The sequence below is a fragment of the Microcebus murinus genome, chromosome 9 (genome assembly GCF_040939455.1).
Source record: "Microcebus murinus isolate Inina chromosome 9, M.murinus_Inina_mat1.0, whole genome shotgun sequence".
Classification (NCBI taxonomy): Eukaryota; Metazoa; Chordata; class Mammalia; order Primates; family Cheirogaleidae; genus Microcebus; species Microcebus murinus.
In genome coordinates this window covers 55,744,989-55,767,030 of record NC_134112.1, presented here as the reverse complement: position 1 = coordinate 55,767,030, position 22,042 = coordinate 55,744,989, and the positions used below count along the sequence as shown (strand labels likewise).

Sequence of the window (22,042 nt, the reverse complement as noted above, 5' to 3'; positions counted from 1 at the left end):
GACAAAAGGGATTTTTTTTAAATCAGTCAGTGTAAACAAATGTCTCTTTTCATCTATGTCATACAGCAAATATTTCAAATTTCATGTAATACATATTTTGTAGCAGTTTTAAGTCCCTGGTCTTAAAAATTTCTTTTCTTTGTAAATTGTTATATATACTAGAAAATGTTTATGTAATATAAAATGAATTTAAAAGTTTTTTCTTACATATACCCTTTTTCCAGTCCTTCTACTGACTTGTAAATTGTACTTTTATTTCAGATGACAAAATACTACAAAAAATTCTCCAATCCCTTTTTTCTTTTCTATGTGACTATAAATATTTCCATATCTGCAAGTACTTATTGCCCAAATTCTCTTGAATGCCTACTTTGATTTCAAAATAAATATATCAGTATGCATTTTCTATAATATTATGCTTATTAAAGATAAATAGCTGGAAATAGGAAGTTTTTGAATTCTTATTCCACCCAAAAAAATTATTTTCTTCTGTAGTTTCAAGAGCAAAATATAAATGGAGTTGACTTCTAGTGCATGTGAAGAGAGCAATAATATAGAGCTCAAAGAGGTTTGCTTTCTAGATTGTTTTGAATATTTTTAGGAAAATTTACAATAGTAATAATAGTAAAACACTGATATTTATCCTGCTATAAAAAAAGTTTCAGTGGTTATATCTTAGCATTTAAATATTTAGATTACTCATTGCTTACATAAGAACAGGACTCTCATCATTAACATTCTGGATGTTGATAGTGATGGTGCCAATGCATGACTCCAGAGACAGGTTTTGTCTATTTCTTACAGCAATCACTAACTGGAAATGCTAAAAGAAAAAAGAAAAGATAGAACGTTGATTACTTTTTTTTTTGAGTGCTTAAAATATGCAATTTCCCTTTACATAAAAAACACTTTAAAAATAAAACTAGAAAAACACTTTAAAAAGTTGGAAGCATAAGAATGTAGAACCAATCCCAAAACATCTTAAGGCCATTTGTCAAAAAGATTATCTTTTGTACTCTCATGCAGATTTCTGTAATTGATGCTTCCTTCCAATTTTCATGGAATGTGGATCATATTTTCAAACATGGGTTTTCGGCATACTACATTTAAGGCAACATATCAGATTTAAATTTGTTGAAATATCAAAACAACAGAGTAATTTAAGTTTCATTGTTTAAGAAAAAAATAATCTATGAAGCTAAACAAGTATCTGACTTTTGGAAAAATTTGGAAAAATCATGAATACTTTTGAAATCTCAAAAAATGTAACATTTCATTTAAAGAAGTGATATTCCAAAGCCCAAACATTAAGAAATGTGGTCTAATAAGGTAATAACTAGTAAGTTTAAGTCAAAAATATTTTAATTTTTTTGTTTTTTAAATATAATTCCATAATTAATAAGTAGATTATGTGTATAAACAAAAATCCCTTCAAAGTACATTTAATCCTATGAGACTGTACCTTATTAAGCTTTCTATTTCAGGAATATTTTAAATAAATGAGAAGAAACTGAAGATCAAAAGGAGTATTTAACAAAAATTTGACATAAACCAACAACATAATACCATCTAAATAAGTTGTTATCCAAAGAGAAACGTATTAACTATTTGTTTAGAAAAAAAAGTAGGAGCAACATCTATAAAGTTGGAGAAAAAATGTATACATTGTTTATTAAAAATGTTGGAGAAAAATGAAGTGGGTAGTGTCTTAGAAATCAAGATAAGAGTAAAAACACAGTATTTGGCATACAGAAGATATTAAATAAAATGTTTTTGAACCAAAGAATCTATTATCTTTTGATATTTTGTGTCTTAACAAAGCACTTAAAATTGGTAACTAGAGATCATGCTTTTATTCAAGAAATATTTTTTAACACTATTTGATGCACTGTGCAGTATACTAGAGATAAGAATGAAATTAGAAATAACTTCACATTCTAATGGGGAAAACTGACATGTTAACCAAAGGAAGGCAGATGTTTATCAAGTGAAGGTTTGCTTTTAGATGAGGTTAGTGGATAGAATAAAATAATTTTCCACAATCCTTATAGAATACCAATGAAATAAAATTATAGTAGAAAGAAAGGAAGGAAAGAAGGAGAGAAGAGAGAAAGGAAAGGAGAGAGAAATAAATTAATAATAAAAGATCATACTTTAACACATCAACTGCCATGTGAGTTATATTTAACTGACACTAGTTTTGAGTCTGGGCCCTCGTGAAGCATATACAACTCACAGGCCTCTTTGCCTTGGGAGGCAGGAGAACTGTTCTTTAAGTTGCATATAACTCATGCACAGAAAACAATAACAAATAACAAAGTTTTCATTAAACTAGAAAAGATTGTTCATTTTGAAGTTTTTGCTCTGTTTTCATAATAAAATACCCTGGCCCCACGGAAAAACATTTATTTTCTAGTGTGGCAGTCAATGTGTTAAATTTGGTCCAGGAATTGTCAAGGCATGAAATTAACATATAAACTTGCCTGTGATGCCCTAGGGATGCCTAGCAGACAATTCTTACAATTGTCCAAATAGTTTTCCTACATGTATAGCCCTTCTAAAGAAGAACCCCCTTGTGGGGAAATAAATGAAGAAATAAAGAAATAAGTAAACAAACCACCATGAGCTCTAGTCAGCAAAGGAGGAAAAAAATTAAAAAGAATCAGGATTCAAATACCTAAATTAAATTAAAATATCAGTAAATCGAATTCATCAATCCGTATTAAAAGCTATCTCATATGGGGTTGGTTATATGCCAGAACACAAGGATGGTATGATAATAGAAAATGTATTCAAGTCACTCAGAATATTAATAGGTTAAGGAAAATAAAAGAAACTATATAATCACCTGAACAGATGGAGGAAAAAAATATAAAAGTTAATATCAAATTCCTGATAAAAGCCCTGAAAAAACTAGAAATAAAGAAAATTTTCTTTCTTTAAAAGAAAATTTCCTACCAAAATCCTACAACAAATATCATTCTTGTTTTAAACATTTAATGAATATCTTTTAAAATAATGATAAGGCAAGGATACCTGCTATTATATTTCTAATAAACACTGTTCTGGAAGTGCTCACTAGAAATAAAGGCATATAATATAAATTAAAAAGTCATAAGTATTAAAAAAGTTATCATTTTTCACAGGTATTTTATGAATGTTAACACATAGAAAATGAAAGATCATCTAGCAATTATTAAATCAATATAAAAATTTAGCAAAGTTGCTGTTTTCAAGATTAAGATATAAAAATTAATGATTTTATGTATAATCATAAAAAATAACTAGAAAATAAATATTTAGCAATAAAATTCAAGGTGAACAGGAGTGCTATACATATAATGTATAAGAACTTTATGGGGGAAAATACAATAGCTATTGAAGGATTTAAATGAAGTTCTTAAATAAATTAATGAATCTGCCAGGCTCACAGTGGTAAACATGCCAATTCTCTCTAGTATGATTTATAAATTCAATGCAATTAACATCAAAATGTCAACTGGGAATTTTTCATAATCCTGAACATTATTTGAAAGAAAAAAGGAACAAAAAGAATGAAGTCAATTTGTTTAGGAATGAGTGGAAAACAGCAAAGTTAACTATATGAGAGATGATCCTATAAATACAGGGTGCAAAGTAACACAAGCAACTAGCCAGCTGTTCTGGAAAAATAGTTGCTGGTTTTTGTTTTTTTTTTTTTTCTTTAACTCTCACACAGTTCTAGCCAACATATTTGCCGATTAGAAAGTCATGTTCTAGATAAGATGATGTTTAAAAAAACATCCTGATAAATCTACTACTGGAAACATTAAGAAATGTTTAAGGAAACTGGAAAACATTTGGAATTTAAACGGTCCCATTTCCCAGAAGGATTTGGTAGGAAAAAGTGATTTGTTATGTTTTTCCATTTCCTTATACATCACTCTCTTTCCAAATATTTGTAAATTTCAAATTTGACCAGGACATTGGGGAAAAAATAAATGAAAAGATAGACCAGTTAAGTAAAACCAAAGTTAAGTAAAACCAAAGATAGAGGCAATTCTCTAGATAATTCAAGACTATAAGAAGTGTAATTTTATTTACTCACCCAGAACACTGCCTCAGTTCTATGCTGTTGAATATGGAGATAATCCCTTTTCAACTTTTATACATACCAGCAGAAACACACATAAAAATTGAAATAATATTTCAATAAAGTCTAATGAAAAGGTAAAAATGAATCTAATAAGTGTCTAAATTTATTTTCTTAAAAAGAATCTCTTCATCTAGGTGAATATGAGAATGCAATTGTATAAATTTGGTTATTTTTATTTTGACTATGTAGGTTTTAAAAACATTTTTATTGAAAAATATTAAGGGTATTCATTTTTTTAATGATTAGTTTTTATATTTAGTCTCACCTTAGGATTTGTTTCATAGTCCAAAAGAGGTTCAATTGTTTTAGAAATTACACCATTATGTGAATCCAAAGTAAAGTAGGCAGTGGCATTAACTGAAGATTTTAATATTAAAAACTGAAATATACACACACATACAACCATGGTTAATACATTATTGAATAAGCATGAATTCTGAACTGACAGTTTCAATGCAATTATTTGGCAGGACTTGAACCAAAATTAATTCTGTGAAGGCAGTGCCCATAAAATAAAATAATCTGAAACTTACTTTCAGATCCAGACTTCAAAAACAACCTAAACATTCTTTCACATTTTTTGTTGTACTTTTCCCAATGTCTTTGATACTTAAATATTAGAGTATTTTCAGTGGATAGCTGTCATTAGTTTCATAATTAGTTTACTTTCTAATGTTGCATTTACAGATTTTTCTAATATAAAAAAAGTCATTCCCTCTTGTAAACTCAGGAAGTGTATCTAAAGGGGGCCATGCACTGAATTATTTGCAAGAAACCATTTGATCTCATCTCTGAATTGATTTTCTGTATGGCAAAAATAAAATATTGTTTTGGACAAAGATACTGTTTTTACAAGCATCAGCATAACTCTCTCCAATGTTATCAAGCATGCTTATAATTGGGCCCAGATTCAAGATGAATATTAAAGATTTTGAACAGGTTTTAATAAGGAAATTATTATATTATAAAAATGGACATTCACATTTTAGCTCAAAAAAATAATAAAACCTGGGAAACATGATATTCGATGGCATTTCCAAAAATACATAACAGCCATTTTGATGGGCATTTTACCATCTTTTATTTGTCTGTAAGTGAACAACCAAAGTTGGCTTATGTTAGACTAAAATCCACTTAATGCTCTTATAGGAAAATCTCCTTTTCTTCGTTTCTCCCCTTATTATTATGGTTTTAGGTTTCTATATCCTAATGACTTTTATAATAAAATCCAGATGTTATAATAATTTTAGTTATGGAGAATATACATGTAAACACATAATGATAATTGATAGTTATGTAGACACCCAGCCTCCACACACATGCACACATCCTAGCCATTCCATGGCCCATTCCATGACCTAATCCCACACTCACACACTCATGCCAATACAGCTGCTGAGCTTGGTATACCAGGAATTACATTTTTCCTCTGTTGTCTTCTCTCCTCAGTCTAAAATTCACATGAGCAAAATAGGTAACTAAGTTTTCTAATCAATGTATCATTATAATCACGGCTAAATTCTTCAGAAAGCTGTTCCCCCAAACTTTAGTGATGTTTATAAGCCAGTTGATAATAGCAAACATGAAAAAATAGAAAAAATTCTTTGTTCTTAGTCTATTGTGTGGAAAATTTGACTGAGGTACTAAATTTAGGGCAGAATATTCAAGTGTAGTAATAAGATTTTTTTTTTTTTTTTTGAGACAGAGTCTCGCTTTGTTGTCCAGGCTAGAGTGAGTGCCGTGGCGTCAGCCTAGCTCACAGCAACCTCAAACTCCTGTGCTCGAGCGATCCTTCTGCCTCAGCCTCCCGAGTAGCTGGGACTACAGGCATGCGCCACCATGCCCGGCTAATTTTTTTTTTATATATATATCAGTTGGCCAATTAATTTCTTTCTATTTATAGTAGAGACGGGGTCTCGCTCTTGCTCAGGCTGGTTTTGAACTCCTGACCTTGAGCAATCCGCCCGCCTCGGCCTCCCAAGAGCTAGGATTACAGGCGTGAGCCACCGCGCCCGGCCAAGATTTTTAATATATTGTATTATCAAGAAATCTAATTATTTCTCACAAATATAATTAGATTATAGGTCATATGTATACCATAAAAATTTCTGAGAAAATATAGAATGATGAATTACCTTAAAGTTCTTCTTCTTTACTCCCTCTTAACTATAACCATTTTGTCATCTATCACTTATTAATTCTCTATTCTTTATGAATTGTTGCTAAAGCCAGAAATATTAATGATATGAAAATCTAAATTATCCCTTATTCAAAATGTGTGTATAATAAAGAAAATATGCCCAATCGAGATGAATAACAGGCATTGAACAATGAAAGGACATTCTATTTGTGCATGCAAATGTCATCAGTTAAATGCTAATATGTGTAAGTTCTATTTTTTCAAGTGTGTTCAGACCATTTTAGGTCTATAGCTTTCATTTTTAAGTCATATCATTTTTATTCTGTTACTATAATATATTCAAAGGTTTAAATTCCCTCTCTCATTTCAGTAACTACCATAAGATATAATGAATACTTTAATTAAAAACCTGATAAAATATTATTTTACGCATTAAAAATTGAGTACTCTCGGTTCTTTTTTCCATCAAAATTGGAAAAAAATAAATGCAGATGAGAAAAAACTTACTTCAACTTCTTGTCCTAGATCTGGATCTCTCGAAAGAATCATATATATAAAAGCAGATGCAGGAACATTTTCAGGAACAGATATTGAAACACCTATACAATTATATAAATCATGAAAAATAATTTAAATTCAAACATTCTTTTACCATTTCTTGTTTCATATCGGTGCCATAAATTATCACGCTGTAAGTATTCCTCCTTAAAAAAATTTTCTTCACGATGTATCAGGGGAAAAAAACCCTCCAAATATTTATTCCCATTAACATCAATATTTTAAAAAGTCATCGTAGCTCAGTTTCATATTTCTACATTTAAATTTTGGGCTAGTGTGTGAAATAAAATATAATTGCTTGGTGTCTGGCACACAGTACAACGGCTATTAAGATATGATTTCAACTTTGATTTCTTTATGTTAGAATATTGAAGTTATTTGTCTCCTATCACAATAATGTACAAAACATAAAGTGCAGGATGCGAAGTCAGGAAGAAATGCATTTGAATTCCTGTCCCATGAGTATTCTTGTCCATACAACGGCGATATAGTACATTTTCAAACTTAGGGTAGTTCTGAGGATTAAATAAAATATCATACACACCACCTCTCACAAATGCTCAACAAATGCTACTTTCCTCTCTCCAACCACTGCTCCTCCTCTTCCTTCCAATGTTACCAGTGGTGACTCTGTGTAACCCCAAAACCAAATGACACAAGTGCACACACCTTTAGACCACTGACAGATTCTACACCTGTTATATGATTCTACAAATGATACACTTTTATAAAAAAGAGATTTGCTGCTTACTGTGCACTTGAGTCGTGGATATCAAGTCCAGTGAATATTGTATTATAATCTAGACTAGGTCATTCTGCAAAAGCCTCATATTTGACTGTTTCTAAGGATGTTATGGAAAAATTTTTGTGCGAATAGGACTTGTTCATCTTAAACCATTGTTCCAAACAATGTGTTTAAGCAGATTCTCTAATTTAGTGATTTGCTCTGGTTAATTACAGCAATTAGATAATCACACAAAGTAAGCAAATTGAATATGCGTGTGTCAAATCAGCAACTTAAAAACCATGTCAAGCTCATTTTTGCTATTTTTTTGAGGGTCACAGAGATCCACTGAGTTGCCTTATTTTTAATAGAAAGTGGTACTTTTCCCCCTACTCCTGTACCCCAGGGCCCACAGCCCACATAATGGAAGAGAAAAACATCCTGATCTTGATGCTGCCTTAACAGTTTATGCTGGTTCAGCCAAGTCTGTGGTAGAAATCAGGTCAGAATGACCTCCTTGAGATCCATGTTTATCTTTTGAAAGTCTATTATAATTTGGGGGGACTGAAAGGACATTACAAAGAACATCAGTTAAATTGTTTCAAAGTGATCAAAAAGATAATGTCTTCATGAACACCAAACCTATGAGCTGGTTCATTGCCAAGGCTTACCTAGAAGGCTTTTCTTTCTTAAATTTAGTTTCTTTGAATAGGTCCCTTTAACATAAATTCCTATTTCAGACAAATTTATTCTTGTGCATACCAGAAGGTATGTTTTCATTCAAAGTAAGAAGTGTATGTGTGTGTTGGAGCTCTTCAATTTCCCAAAAGGTAGTGTCTAAAGATGGAGAAAAGATCTTGCTGGTGGTGAGAAATAGGTAGAGAGCAGCAGTGGACAGGCGCCCAAGAACAACAAACAAAAAAGGCTATTTTAATGAAATTTCCCTTGTTCCACTTGCCCTCAACTTTATTTTTATTTATTTTTATTTTTTTTTGACACAGGGTCTCACTGTGTTGCCCAGGCTAGAGTGCTGTGGCATCAGCCTAGCTCACAGCAACCTCAAATTCCTGAGCTCAAGCGATCCTCCTGCCTCAGCCTCCAGAGTGGCTGAGACTACAGCTGTGCACCACCATACCCAGCTAATTTTTTCTACAGTGGACACAAGGGTCTCGCTCTTGCTCAGGCTGGTCTCAGACTCCTGATCTCAAGCTATCCTTCCCTCTGCCTCCCAGAGTGCTAGGATTACAAGCATGAGCCACCACGTCCGGCCCCTCAACTTTATTTTCTTCTTACTGTCTCCCAGTTCGTTGGGTAGTTTCTCTTAATAGAAATAGGGAGAGAAAGAAGCTATCAGAGAAAGTAGGAGTAGAGAAAGTATTAATATGACAGGTAAGCAAGTAAGTTTAGAAAGAAGTGGAGAGAAAAGATTGGAAAGACTAACTAGCAGAGCAGATACAGTTGTCGAGACTCAGTTGACCCAACCCAAATTAAATCAAGCCAATCTATTTCTGAGACCAACATGTGTGCAAGGACTCAAGTACATTCAAATGTTTAAAAGGATGGTATTTTCATGAGATCTTCATGCAAAACACAAACACACATATAAGGGTGAGGTTAGGGGGAGGTATACGAGGTTGTGATGCATATGGCACAAAGTGGAAGAGCATATTTCATTATTTTATACACAAAAATATGCTTGTTCCACCTAATATGTATGCTTTCTGAGTGAATTAAAAAAATAAAAAATTGATTTACAGAATTTTAATTTACAACAAACTTTTCAGGAACACATCTATTTTAATCATACTGAAAGCTACTTCTATATATTAGTTTAAATTTATTATAATTACTATAAATGAAAACCTGTTATAAGTAAGTATTCTTTGGGAGCAAGAATAGCAGACAGACTAACTACATACTATTAGGAATAATGATGATTCTTATTCAAGAAGCTGAAACTTTATAACTAAAGCTAGAATTTTTAATTAAAGAGAAATTAAAAATTAACAGTAGGATATGTTTATTAAAATGTCAGGAAAGAATAATTTACTGTAATCATACTAAAAGGAATAATGATTGTATATTAAATGGTATATGTTTTTATAATTATCTATTAATATCACATCATTATATATATAAAATTAAGGAAACTTTAGAGTTTGTATCATGTATAATCTCATGCTTATTATTTTTGAAGATAATATTTAAAGGTTAGGTAATAATTTATCAATGGGTATACCATTTTTTCATCAATTTCCTACTGTTAATCATTTTGGTTATATCAAACATTATGCTATTACAAATTTTGTCCATAAATCTTGATCATATCTTCAATATTTTTGTAAAGATGAAACCTAAGAAACAGAAACACTGGGATAAAGGTTATAATCATTTTTAAGTAGATGTTAAACAAAACAGTATTCTGCATAGTTATCTGTGAGGATCTAAAATCCCTACTTTATGAGACTGTTAATTTCTTAAACTTTAGCAAATGCTACATTTTTTCTCTATTATTTTTATACCTTGGACAATTTAGTGGGTGAAAATTATATTTTTTATTTAGATGTTCATGTATTGATAAATTGTAAGGCTACACATTAATTCATATGTTACAGATACACTTAGAATAATTTTGTTATTCCTCCTATTGCCTACCTACCACACAGAGAAAGCATTATAATGTGAATTTGAATTATATTAACTCTAATTATTTATTTTCTTTCTAGGAGAATGTTATGTCTCTCACTTTATTCAGTTCTTTTATTTACTTCTCATTTATAAAACAAAAACAGAACTTTAATTTCAAGTTTAATTTTTAAATATTCTTATCATAGTTTCATGAATTTTATCAATAAAATTGACCTGTAATATACCTGCTCCAGATGAAAAACTTGAATCGCAGGAAATGGGATCATCTACATTCTCCACAAAAACCATAAACATGTAGGTGCTGGTATTATTTCCATTATCTCTTGCCTCAATTTCCAAAGAGTAGATTTGGGAGTTATTTGGGTTGTCAAGATTCAAAGGCTGAAGAAGAGTGATTATACCTGTGACTAATGAAAAGAAATAAAATGAAGAAAAATTGCCAAACTCAAATAATTGAGCTTGTGTTAATTTATTTATATTAATGATGTTTTAATTCACTTAATGATACATTTTTTTTCAAGCATGAGGAAAGTGATTTTTAAAAATGCGGGGCCGGGCGTGGTGGCTCACGCCTGTAATCCTAGCACTCTGGGAGGCCGAGGCGGGCGGATTGCTCGAGGTTGGGAGTTCGAAACCATCCTGAGCGAGACCCCATCTCTACTAAAAATAGAAAGAAATTAATTGACCAACTAAAAATATATATACAAAAAATTAGCCGGGCATGGTGGCACATGCCTGTAGTCCCAGCTACTTGGGAGGCTGAGGCAGGAGGATCGCTTGAGCCCAGGAGTTTGAGGTTGCTGTGAGCTAGGCTGACGCCACGGCACTCACTCTAGCCTGGGCAACAAAAGTGAGACTCTGTCTCAAAAAATAAATAAATAAATAAATAAATAAATAAATATGCTTTCATCATATTTTCTTGTCTCTAAATTTTTATTTATTGATTTACCAAACATAGGTAGCATCTGTACTTAATAAACACCAAACACAAACCATTATATTTCATTTTAATTGCCACAATGAAAGGTTATTAATGTTTTTAAGCCTGAAAAATTAACTGAACTGTATTAAAACCCTAAGCATTCATTTTGTTTCTTCTTTCCAATTTACCTCAATCTTATTGCATACACAGATGTAAAATGAACTCAAGGTCAAATTTAGGAAAATCTGCAAAACTAGAAATGGCTGTTCATGGTGGGGTGGAACTCCTCACCACCTACTTTCCCTTCCAGAAGTTCTCCTTTCTTGTTCTAGAATCATCTGCTCTCGCCCTACCTTGATGTCTTCATAACTTTCACAATCCCTTAATCTCTTCCAAATTGTCCTTAGTTAGTAAATTGTTGTTTATTATCAATGTGCTTCCACTGATATTTATGTTTTAAAGATGGATGCATAAGTTGCCAACAACTTTCAGGATTTAAATAAATAATCTCAAATATTGGATAACCAGTATGGTGGCTCTCTAACGTCCCAACTTTGCTAAGCTAACCTGCACTTCCCAGGTTGGAAATATTCTAGTTCTTGTGTGTTTCTGCTTTTAGTGAGCCAGAGGGAGATTCCTGGCCAACTTGGAGGTGGAAATGTAGCAGCAGCCATTTTGTTTATTATATATGTTTTTGCTGGTCTGCTGTAACACTGTTGGTATGAACTCACTGCAGCTGAACTTGCAACTGCTTTACCCACCTCTGAATCTTCTTTCAGCTTCCCTGACTCCTAGAACCGGTGTGTCTACTTAGCCCTGTAATCGAAGGCCTCAGCTTGTACAGAACACCCACACCACCACCGTCAGAGGTGATAAGAACTAATGTTAGTTTCAGTCCGTCCTACAGAGTTCAGCATATGCTTGTGTGTTCCAGTCTCCCCTAATCCCCCCACTTTATATCCATCTTCTCTTCCTCACTTCCTGCCTTGTGGATTCAAGCTCCAGCGTCAGACACGGAGTGAACAGCCTTGCAAAGACTACTTAACTACCTTCCACAGCGTACTTCCAGTGGTTCTGTCTCTCTGGTTGGACCCTGATGGATAAAATCAGGTGCTGTGTCAGCCAGGAAGAAACATATTTTAGATCCTGTTTACTCAGGCAGAAATCTATCCATAATCAAATATCCAAAATCAAGTTATTCAAGAAAAGTCCCAATTCTCACAAATGAAATTGAGGAAGTAGATGTGACTTTTTGCCCTAAAATTTACAAGGATTTCACAGAAGCATTTGTATTGAGTGTCTCTGAAAAAAATGGCAAGTTATAAAAGCAAGCCAATATATCACTTATTATTTCACAAGAACGTCATTTTAACAAATTGGAAAATAGCAACTATCAAATACCACATGTTTTTGTTGTGTTTCATTCTTCATATTTAATTTAATTTTGAAAGGGTAGTTTTACTATCCTAAATTCTAGAGGGAGTGCACAGATTAGATAGTGAATGTTGTAACCAAAGTAGGCTAGAAGTACTTATTTAAAACTTACATGGGTCCAAACCAAACATTTCCTGCTGAGTTTTAAAGGAGTAAGTGATGCTGCTATCTTTATCCCGATCTGTTGCTTTTACTCTTGCTATAATTTCTCCAACAGGTTTCTTTTCAGTCACATTAATAGAATCCAAAGGAAATGGCCTAAAAAATAGCGATGAAAAAATTCTGAAGATGCAAATTTGTAAATAATTATCCACATATGGCCAGGTTACGATGGCCTGCAAAGAATCTTTTATATTTGTGAGGATACCACCTTCCTTGTCAAAAATTTAAGAGTTCCAAAACTATTCAAACATTGAGGAAATCCACTGATAGCACAAAGTTACTTAATTTTTTGCATAAACATTAATTTTTAATCATGTAGTCTCTGGCACCATGCCAGACAGCAAAGACATCATGACATAAAAGAGATTAAAAAAATGAAACACAGAATGAAATAGTGCATCTCTACTATTGTAGATATCCAAAGGATGGAATAGCTGGCAACTGAATATAAGGGACTAAATAATATTCATTTGCATCTTGTTATTTGATTTGATGAAATGTTGTTCGAAGTCATATCATGTTAAACCGTCAAGACAGTTCTTATAAATTTATTGCTCACTTCTTTAAGTCATACTTTAATTCCCTGATCGATTTCCAGGACATTTCTGAAAGTTAAATTTATTTCTTCTTCAGCCTTCTATTCAGGCATCAGGTCACTATTGATAACCTACAATATGTCACACAGTTTATGCACATGTTGACTATGCTTTAGCTCCTGCTCTTAGGGATCTCACTGCTAATGGGCAACACAGGTATAAATAACTATAAACTATGTAATAGATGCTGTAACTTTGCTACAAATTTAAAGAAGAGGGATGCCTAATTTGGGGCATGCGAGAGAAGTTCAAGAAAGACTTCATAGGAATGCCAAGTCAAAGGAAATGAAAGGTGAGTGGGTGATATCATTCCTGTGAGCAACCTTCTTTATCATTCTAGTGTTTTCACCTTTACAGTATGGTTTTTCCTTTATACCATAATATAATGTAACTATAACATTTACATTCTGGACCACTTTAAATCATTTTCCGTTTCATTAGTTGTCATTTAACAAGCTATGTCTCTTGAGAGATTTTTTAAAAAGCATTTGGGGGCAATATTTTGGTAATTTTTATATTGCTTATAATATCTAGCATTAAATTCTACCAAACAAGTAAAAGCAATAAGTTCATACTTATTGAAGACATGAAGGTAACAGGAAATTGTTCCAAAGAGTTGATGGCACCTCTGCTGCAAACACCAGTGGATAAGTAGTGCAACTATCCCCACAAATAAGGGATAAACTAAGCTCCAAATTTGCTTCAATTGTTCAAATAATATAATAAAGTGAATTTGGGAATTTAAACAATGAATTATTGTCCTTAGTCATCTGTAAACATATAACTTAGTAAAATAAGGAAAGTAACTTGAACACTACCATTTTTTCTTGTTCTTTGCAATAGTCTAAGTCTGCATCAGTCTCAGTCTAACTCTAAGAAGTATTTGATTCCTCTTGGGTTGTAGTAATATATTTGATTATTACGTTTTAAAGTATAGAAAAACATCTAACATGCATTTGGATTCATAATCTACAAACATTCTGGAATGCTACAATTATACCTCAAGAGTATGAAAATGAACGTTTAAATTAAATATTTTAAACTACTTTTTAAGATCTACTTTTCTCTTTATTCAAAGTTAATTTAGATAGTAACAATCAATGCAGTGATTTGCAACACCTTCAGAAAAGAAAACAAAAGAAAAAAAATAGATACACCAAAATCTTTTCAACACATTACAATGTTAGCCACTTCTAAATTTGCTTCCCAGTATTTTCTAATACATATTTTACTTTCTTTTTTTTTTTTTTTTTTTTTTCACACTTTAAAAAGGTCTTTATTTACCTATGCATTAATGCTTAAAATATATTATTTCTATTTCAAGGTGACATTTAAAAATTACTCAAATATAACAGCAGCAAAAATATAATTTTGCAGTTACAAAAAGGCTAAATGGGAATCCATAATTAAGTTTTTCTCATGTTTACAATCATGATTCTGAAATAAATACTACTACTATACAGCTCTGTTGTAAGCTTTCTAGGTTTGGTTTAAACACATACACATACACTTTCAATTTTGAAAAGCTTTACAAATTATATTCATGCACTTTTTAAAAGAGTTCTAAAAGAGCCAACCAGTCCCCAAAACTGAAGTACTCAACCAGTCCCCAAGACAGGCAGAAAAAAGTTAAATTAACTGGGGTAAACAGGACTCCTACATGACACCCAAAGCATGCGATGTTCTGCAGCAAACTGGAAGTACTTCAGGGTTGGCCTGCTGTCCTCTTTAGAACTAATTTCATTTAACAGTTTAAGAAGGGGGACATTTTAACATCACCAAGTGCATTTAGGTGACATGTTTCTTTTTGTGCTAACTTGACTCCCATGAATGACCTAGTTAGTGAACTAGTCACTAGTAATTTGGTCACCAGGCAAATCAAGCTGCAAGAAAGAAAGCCAATATTCAAAATACTGTATTATTGTCTGAACTCACTCAAATAATTTATTTTTGACATCGATAGGTAACCTCAATAACTATAGCAAGCTTCTCCAACAAGACCAAGACAAAGACAGCAGCTCTTCTTCTAATGTTTAGGTTTTGCCCAGAATTCCTGATACATGGAATAGCCCATACCCAGAGTCATTGCTCCCACAACAAAGCCTTGGGCTGCCACGCGCATGTGTATCAGGTGAACGGACATTTTAGTATTTCCCCTGCTCTTCAATTTGTATAATCCATATGCAACAATTGCTGCAAAACCTGCCATTCCAATGGGGACAAATGGTGCCTCCTTAGCTTTTCGGATAAGTTTGGATCCCTGATCTTCATCATATGAAGAAAGAGAAACATCTGTGTTGGTTGACATATTGATTGCTTGAAGAATCTTCCCAGAGCGAGAAAACCCCTGACGGCCCCACTCCATATTTTACTTTCAATCAACATGCATTAATGACCAATATACATACATATATCTTTAAATATAACATCATGAAATATTTTCTCTGTAGCCACATAATCTTTATTATCATTATTTATAATACAATTGGCATGTGCACGGGTTCTGTATCTGTCAATTCAACCAACCATGGGTCAAAAATATTTGGAAAAATATCAATGGTTATGCCTGTACTGAACATCAACAGACTTTTTTTCTTGTCATTATTTCCCTAAAATATAGTATTTCAACTATTTATATAGCATTTACATTGTAATAGGTGTTATAAGTAATCCAGAGATGATTGAAAGTACACAAGAGGATGTGTGTAGGTGGTATGCAGATACTACACCATTTTATATCAGGGATTTGTTATCAGCAGGGGTTCTGGCACCAATCTCCCACAGATACCAAGGGACTTCTGTATATGTGGCAAGCATACTTTAACCATTCTCTTATGGAAACACTTTGAAATAAATATGCTTACTCAAATTGAGGCATCTCATCATTTAGGTCTCTAATCATGATAATTAATGTCCCTTGACAGAACAGACCTGTAGTATCTGTTGCTCTCAATGCAAGCTGGAAAACCTGAAAAAGAGTTTTTAAAAACTTTATAATATACTATTTGGTAACACATATATGCATTCACAATGTGTCTCCTGTTAGGTCTTTTGCTTTGTTTTATTTTCTCCAATTAAATGTAGCTCTTATTTTTCCTCTAGTTAGTTAAAGGAAATATAACTGCTTTCTTACTTAGCTAGATTAGTTGTAAATTTTAAAGTAGCTTCATTTTATATGTCATTAAATTTCACTCAAAGGTCTGTGTAGCTTGGCTATATGCCTAATTATCAATGAAGTTGAATTTAAAAAATGAACAAATTCTAGATTCAATCGTGAACCAAAACACAATGGGCTGAGACTATTGACAATGCAGGCTGTTTGATGCTAATCCCTAGAATTAGGAGCATGTGCTACTCCTTGGGATAAAGGACATGATGTAATTTCTGAAGAGTTAAGAATGTCATTCATTAGACCTCGAATATTTTTCTCATCAGCCTGTCACACATCGTACCACTTAGATACCATGTATTCATATCAGCAAGTAGCTTTTTGAAAACAAATACAAAGCACCACTAAAGCAAACATTCAATAAACCCCTACAATGTACAAGATTCCACACTGAGTGAAGGGCTGACAATGATCGCACTAAACTTTAGTTTCTTGGGTAGATAACAATATGTCAAGTGTTCTGAAATGAACTGATAATTTATATGGTGGAAAGATGAAGAAGGCGACCTTAAAGGACTTAGTAGAAGTTTGGTCCAATGAGCGAGTCAAGGCAGCAGGTGAAGGGAGGCAAAGAAGGTCACAGGCATATAGTTGAACTGCTTGCCTACAGGGCTCATGCACATAACCCCCATTTCTTTTCCACCTGACTGTAAACTCCCATTGTGGTTCTAACACTCAAATTGCTTAAAAGATATGTATCATTGGCCTTTTCCCCATCCTCTAACATGCAATGTATCCAACTGAAATTTAAATAGTATTCATTGGCTTTCTTCCACCATTTATTTCTTTGAGGCTAGAAAATTAAGATATTCTTCAACAATTAACTCTCTCCCCTAAATGTCTAATCAGCAGCAAAGTCTCTTTTTTACTATAATCTCTTGCATTTTCCCCATTGTCCCTGTTTTCTCAACCACCTTATTGAATAATACATATGGAGACATTTCTGAAAATAGAAATGTTTTTACAATAACAATAAAAATCATCATGATGATAATAACTTATCCTTTGTTTCCAAAAATTCATACCTTGTTTATCTGTAGACAGATTATCTCAATGGCCATTTAGCTGATTTCTTTCTAGTCGGGTGTTCTTACTTACATATTCTTCATTTTCCACTCAGAAAAGTCATCCCCAAAATGCCTTCCTTAAATTATGTTTTTCATGGAAATATTAGAAATTGTTCTTCTTTGCTTATCATGTTAGTTTCAAATTCATCTATAAGGTTTTATCTGACTTTGGCTCTCTTAGTATTGTAACATTCTGAGTGGGATAAGGTATGAATGGTCAAATAGTTTTAATATGAAAACGTGACTGTTTTAAATTTCTTCCATTTCTTTGATGGTGAGAAAGATTTAAATTTTAATGCTTTACCAATTTGGTTCTCTCAGATTAAAAAGACTTAAATCTTTTATCCCCTTAAACTTCTTTAGGTAGATCTAAAAAGTTGAGACATGACCCTATGCTTTGAGTAACCATAAAGATTGGATCTAGACTTTTGGTTAACTGCACAAATCCTTACAAATGAGTCATACAAAATATTACTCTTCCTTTAAAATAACAATGTGTTTAATTTTCTATGAAGAGTTCAAAATTATAAAAGCTCCCTTTCACTCTATATAGACAAATAGATAAATATATTAATTACATGATATCCAGCATCAAAGTCCAAGGAATCTTCACCTCTCAAGCTAACAACACCACTTATAGGATCCACTCCAAAAGAGTTTGCTCCTTTCTTAGGTCCAGATAACTGTGTCTCAATGGTGTACTAGAAAAATAAAACATACATTACTCACACCAAAATAAATGAGAAGACATGGAAGATCATAAGGGTACAATAACAGAGCAAATATGTAGAAAGTTCCTTACTTTCACACTGATAAATTGCAGTTTTTCTTTTGTACTAGCTAGAACTAGAACAACTGGCATACTCTGATTCAGAATACAAGAAAATCCACACAGTTCTTTAACCTCTTAATACAATCAAAAGATTGGCTATTTTTCAATAGAGTTGTGCAACAATTTTCTAAGAGAATTTTCAAAAGATATTTAATTCTGATTCTGCAAATCACTACAACTCTAAAAGGAATATACAAAAACTTACTGTTTTTAACTTTCAATTTTAAGAATAAGACAAGAATTATAATGAGTATAAACCAAATTCAAATTATCAATGCCCTTGAATGTGCAGTTTGTAATTATCTTATGTTCTTCACTTTTTATTTATTTGCCACCACCCCTGAGAAGAGGTGAAAGTAGATAAATCTATTCTCAAAAGTATCTAAAGAAAATCTAGTTCAAAATGGTCAAACTTCATTAAAGAACAATTCAACAACTTCTGTGTATTTGTTTTTAATCTGATGTACATTCTAGCTTCTAACAATATAACTACTTCTCAAAACATTAAATTTTAAAACAATCACCTGCTTGGTTCTTATCATGTTCCAGCAAATGACAGAACTGGTAATAACAATTTCCAGCTGTACCGTATTGGAGTTTTTTTGTTTGTTTGTTTTGGTATTTTTTAAATTAAAAAAAAAAATCCTCTAATAAGAAGAGTCTTGTGTTTCTTAACAAGTTCCTATTGGCTGGGCTACAAAAAAACATTTGTAAAGCATTCCACAGGGATTTCAAATACTTTGACTGACATCAGCACATATATCACTGAAGGTTAAAGAAAGAAAAAACATCTCTTCGCATAATTGTGGAAATCAAGGGGAAAAAATATTAAGTGACTCCCCCAGCATCACAGCACAAGTTAGTGGTAAAGTTATAACTTAGCCCATAATCTGACCGCCCCACTGCCAGTTTTTCTTCATTATTTTATGCTGTGAGTTACTAAATTAGAAGTAGTAAACTACTTCAATACATGTTTAAAAAGAACATCTGCAGAACAAGCATGCTGACGTTTGTAGTCCAATGCATCACTAAACTCTCCAGATAGAGCTTTATAGGTTTGTTTTATTTTGCCAAATCTCTAAGAGACTTTACAACGATGAATCAATTATAGGAAAGGCAAGTCTCTTAGGATTAGATACTTAATAATTAGGATACCAAAGCATAAAAAATATATGTAATCACATTCACATGTGTTATTGAAATAGCTAGAAAAGTGAAACAGTTATAATTAGCACCTAAAAGTCAAAGCCCAAGTTTTGCCTTAGCATTGATGTCTTTGTCCCAGCCCCCTACCTCAATTAGAAGTCATTGTAGAATTTTCCTAGACACTTCTAGAATATTTATTTTTCTAAAAATGTTATATCCAACATTCACACAAGCATTGCATTATAGTAATTGTCAATTTCATTCTGCTATCTTTAATTATCAAATTATGTTAACTATGCTTGAAAAATTTCCTGAAGCATTACACCGTATGCTGAAGTAATATACGTATCTCACACAATGATCAGCACCTACCGTCAGCCTATCACCATTTGCAAAGTCCTCATCTGTTGCATTCACTCTATAAATGGACTGAAATAATGGATAGTCCTCACCAATTTCTAAAGTAGCTGTGAACAAAAACAAACATTTTTGTTGTTCAAAAAATAAAGTGTACTAGGCATTATCTCTTTATAAATAAAAACAGAACAATATTAATTTCAGATTGGACTGTGAGGCTGGGATAATATTTTAAGACAGTAATCTATATTTTTTTCACTTTTGCATTTTTCCCTTTGGCTTCTTGTCATCCTTCCTGCCCCTACAGAGTGCCTTTTTCCTTACTTCTTGGCACAGTCTTTGGCAACTATACTTTAAAGAGAAAGAGCATAACATATATGCTGACACACTGTCCTATGGGAAGCCAACAGGGTAGCTTCACAAAATATTTCTATACTCCAATTTCTACACTTAATCCAGTCATAGAGGAGGATCTGTTTCTTACAAAAGCACATGTGGACAACTGATCAATGTCCAACTTTCACACACCTTCTAACACCTCCCCACAACCTTGGCCATGAATAAAAACACCCAATCTACACTATAACAAGAATGATCTCAGGAAAGATTTAAGTAAAATTAATTGTTTTATTGATTTCTGGTTATTGTTTGTGTATTTGCATGTGTGTGTGCTTCATTACAGCCTATTAGAATATGAATTTGAAATAGAGTTTAACTCAAGTTGAGTAATAAGACATTTAAAATTTTTCTATTTATTACACATAGAAATTTGTGGATCAAACGCGTATGTTATAATAAATTTTAATTTTAATTTTAATAAGTCACCCAACTAAATTTAATTTTTTCTAATGTATTAACATTAAAGTGAGTTACCAGAAGGTTTTTAGGTAGCTAAGGATAATGGTGGGTACCTAGAACCAGGTCTTTCAATATTTTCTCCAAAACAATAGGGAAAAAAACAAGAAATAAAATTACACAAAAGCCATGCCCACAATAAAACTTGAAGACAGACCATGACCAAACTTCATAATAATTTTAAGTAAATTAAAAGAAAGAAAGAAGTTCAACAAATCCCAGCAAATCCTGTCTCAAGTTTCCATCTCACCATGAGGCTTTGTGTGAAGCAAGTAATGACCCAGAAAAATGAAAGATAAAAGCAAAAGAGAAAGTTAACAATAGACCTAAGAAGGATGTAAAATTACTGCCAAAAAGAGTAAGTCTACTCAAAGTATTAAAAAAACAGAAAATTCTATTTTGTTAAAAGTACCATGCATCCTTACTATTGTGGGTAAGATATGTAAACAAATAAAAACAAGTTTTATATCCTCAAATTTATATTTTTCTTAAAAATGAATAAATAATAAAAACAAAATTAGTTTTAAAATAATTTCAAACAATAATGAATGAAGTAAAATGTGTACTACATGTATACAGACCTCTGGAACTTGTTTTTTACTGAAATAATCAGAAACTGAGTTTAAATTTTTAAAACATTTTCCAATATTTGGATAAATGTCAGATTTTTTAACACTTTGTAAGTATCAGCCTGAGCTACTGATTACAAAGAAAATTATTAGAGGAATAAATGTATTCGACAGTTTGAGCTTAAGAGCTCAATGCTCTTAAGCAAATCTCTATTCTACTACTCATCATCTTTCTACAATTGTTTCAAACCTTGACTTTTTGTCCTAAATCTCTTACTCTGTCCCTTCTATTTCATTCTTCATACAGGATCTCTCATCTTACTGCACAGAGTAAATAGAAACCATTAGACTAGTGATAGCTCACCTTTTTCCCATAAGATCTACACACTCACTTATATTTGTAACTTCTTTACTATAAAGGAGAGAATGTCTTGTCACTAAGGATAATCCCTGTTCATTTGGAGGTACCTCACCTTGTACTTTATCAAGGCTTATCTCTGATTTTACCTCCCATCTTCAATCATTCCTTCACTCCTGGCTTCTTTCCATTAGCATTTAAGCATGCTCAAGTCTCTTCCATTTAAGAAAAAGGACTTGGCCTCAAGCCCACCTTAACTATAGCCCTGTCTCTCTCCTACCCTTCATGGCCAGAGTTTGTATTAAATGTATTTCTTCACCTCCTGTTCAGACTTTAGTCCACACTACTAGATGTTCTGCCTCTAGCAAC

At 32.4% G+C, this 22,042-nt stretch overlaps 1 protein-coding gene across 1 annotated transcript; it reads right to left on the bottom strand.

Moving 5' to 3' along the window:
- Positions 1 to 14,581: 14,581 nt before the first annotated feature.
- On the bottom strand, positions 14,582 to 15,677 carry LOC142872917 (HIG1 domain family member 1A, mitochondrial). The gene has a single exon (XM_076006481.1). The coding sequence runs from the start codon at positions 15,626 to 15,628 to the stop codon at positions 15,347 to 15,349; it is 282 nt and encodes a 93-aa protein (XP_075862596.1). The 5' UTR covers positions 15,629 to 15,677; the 3' UTR covers positions 14,582 to 15,346.
- Positions 15,678 to 22,042: the final 6,365 nt, after the last annotated feature.

Excerpts from the sequence above, each read along its gene's own strand:
- LOC142872917 (XM_076006481.1), bottom strand. The coding sequence starts at position 15,628 with ATGTCAACCAACACAGATGTTTCTCTTTCTTCATATGATGAAGATCAG.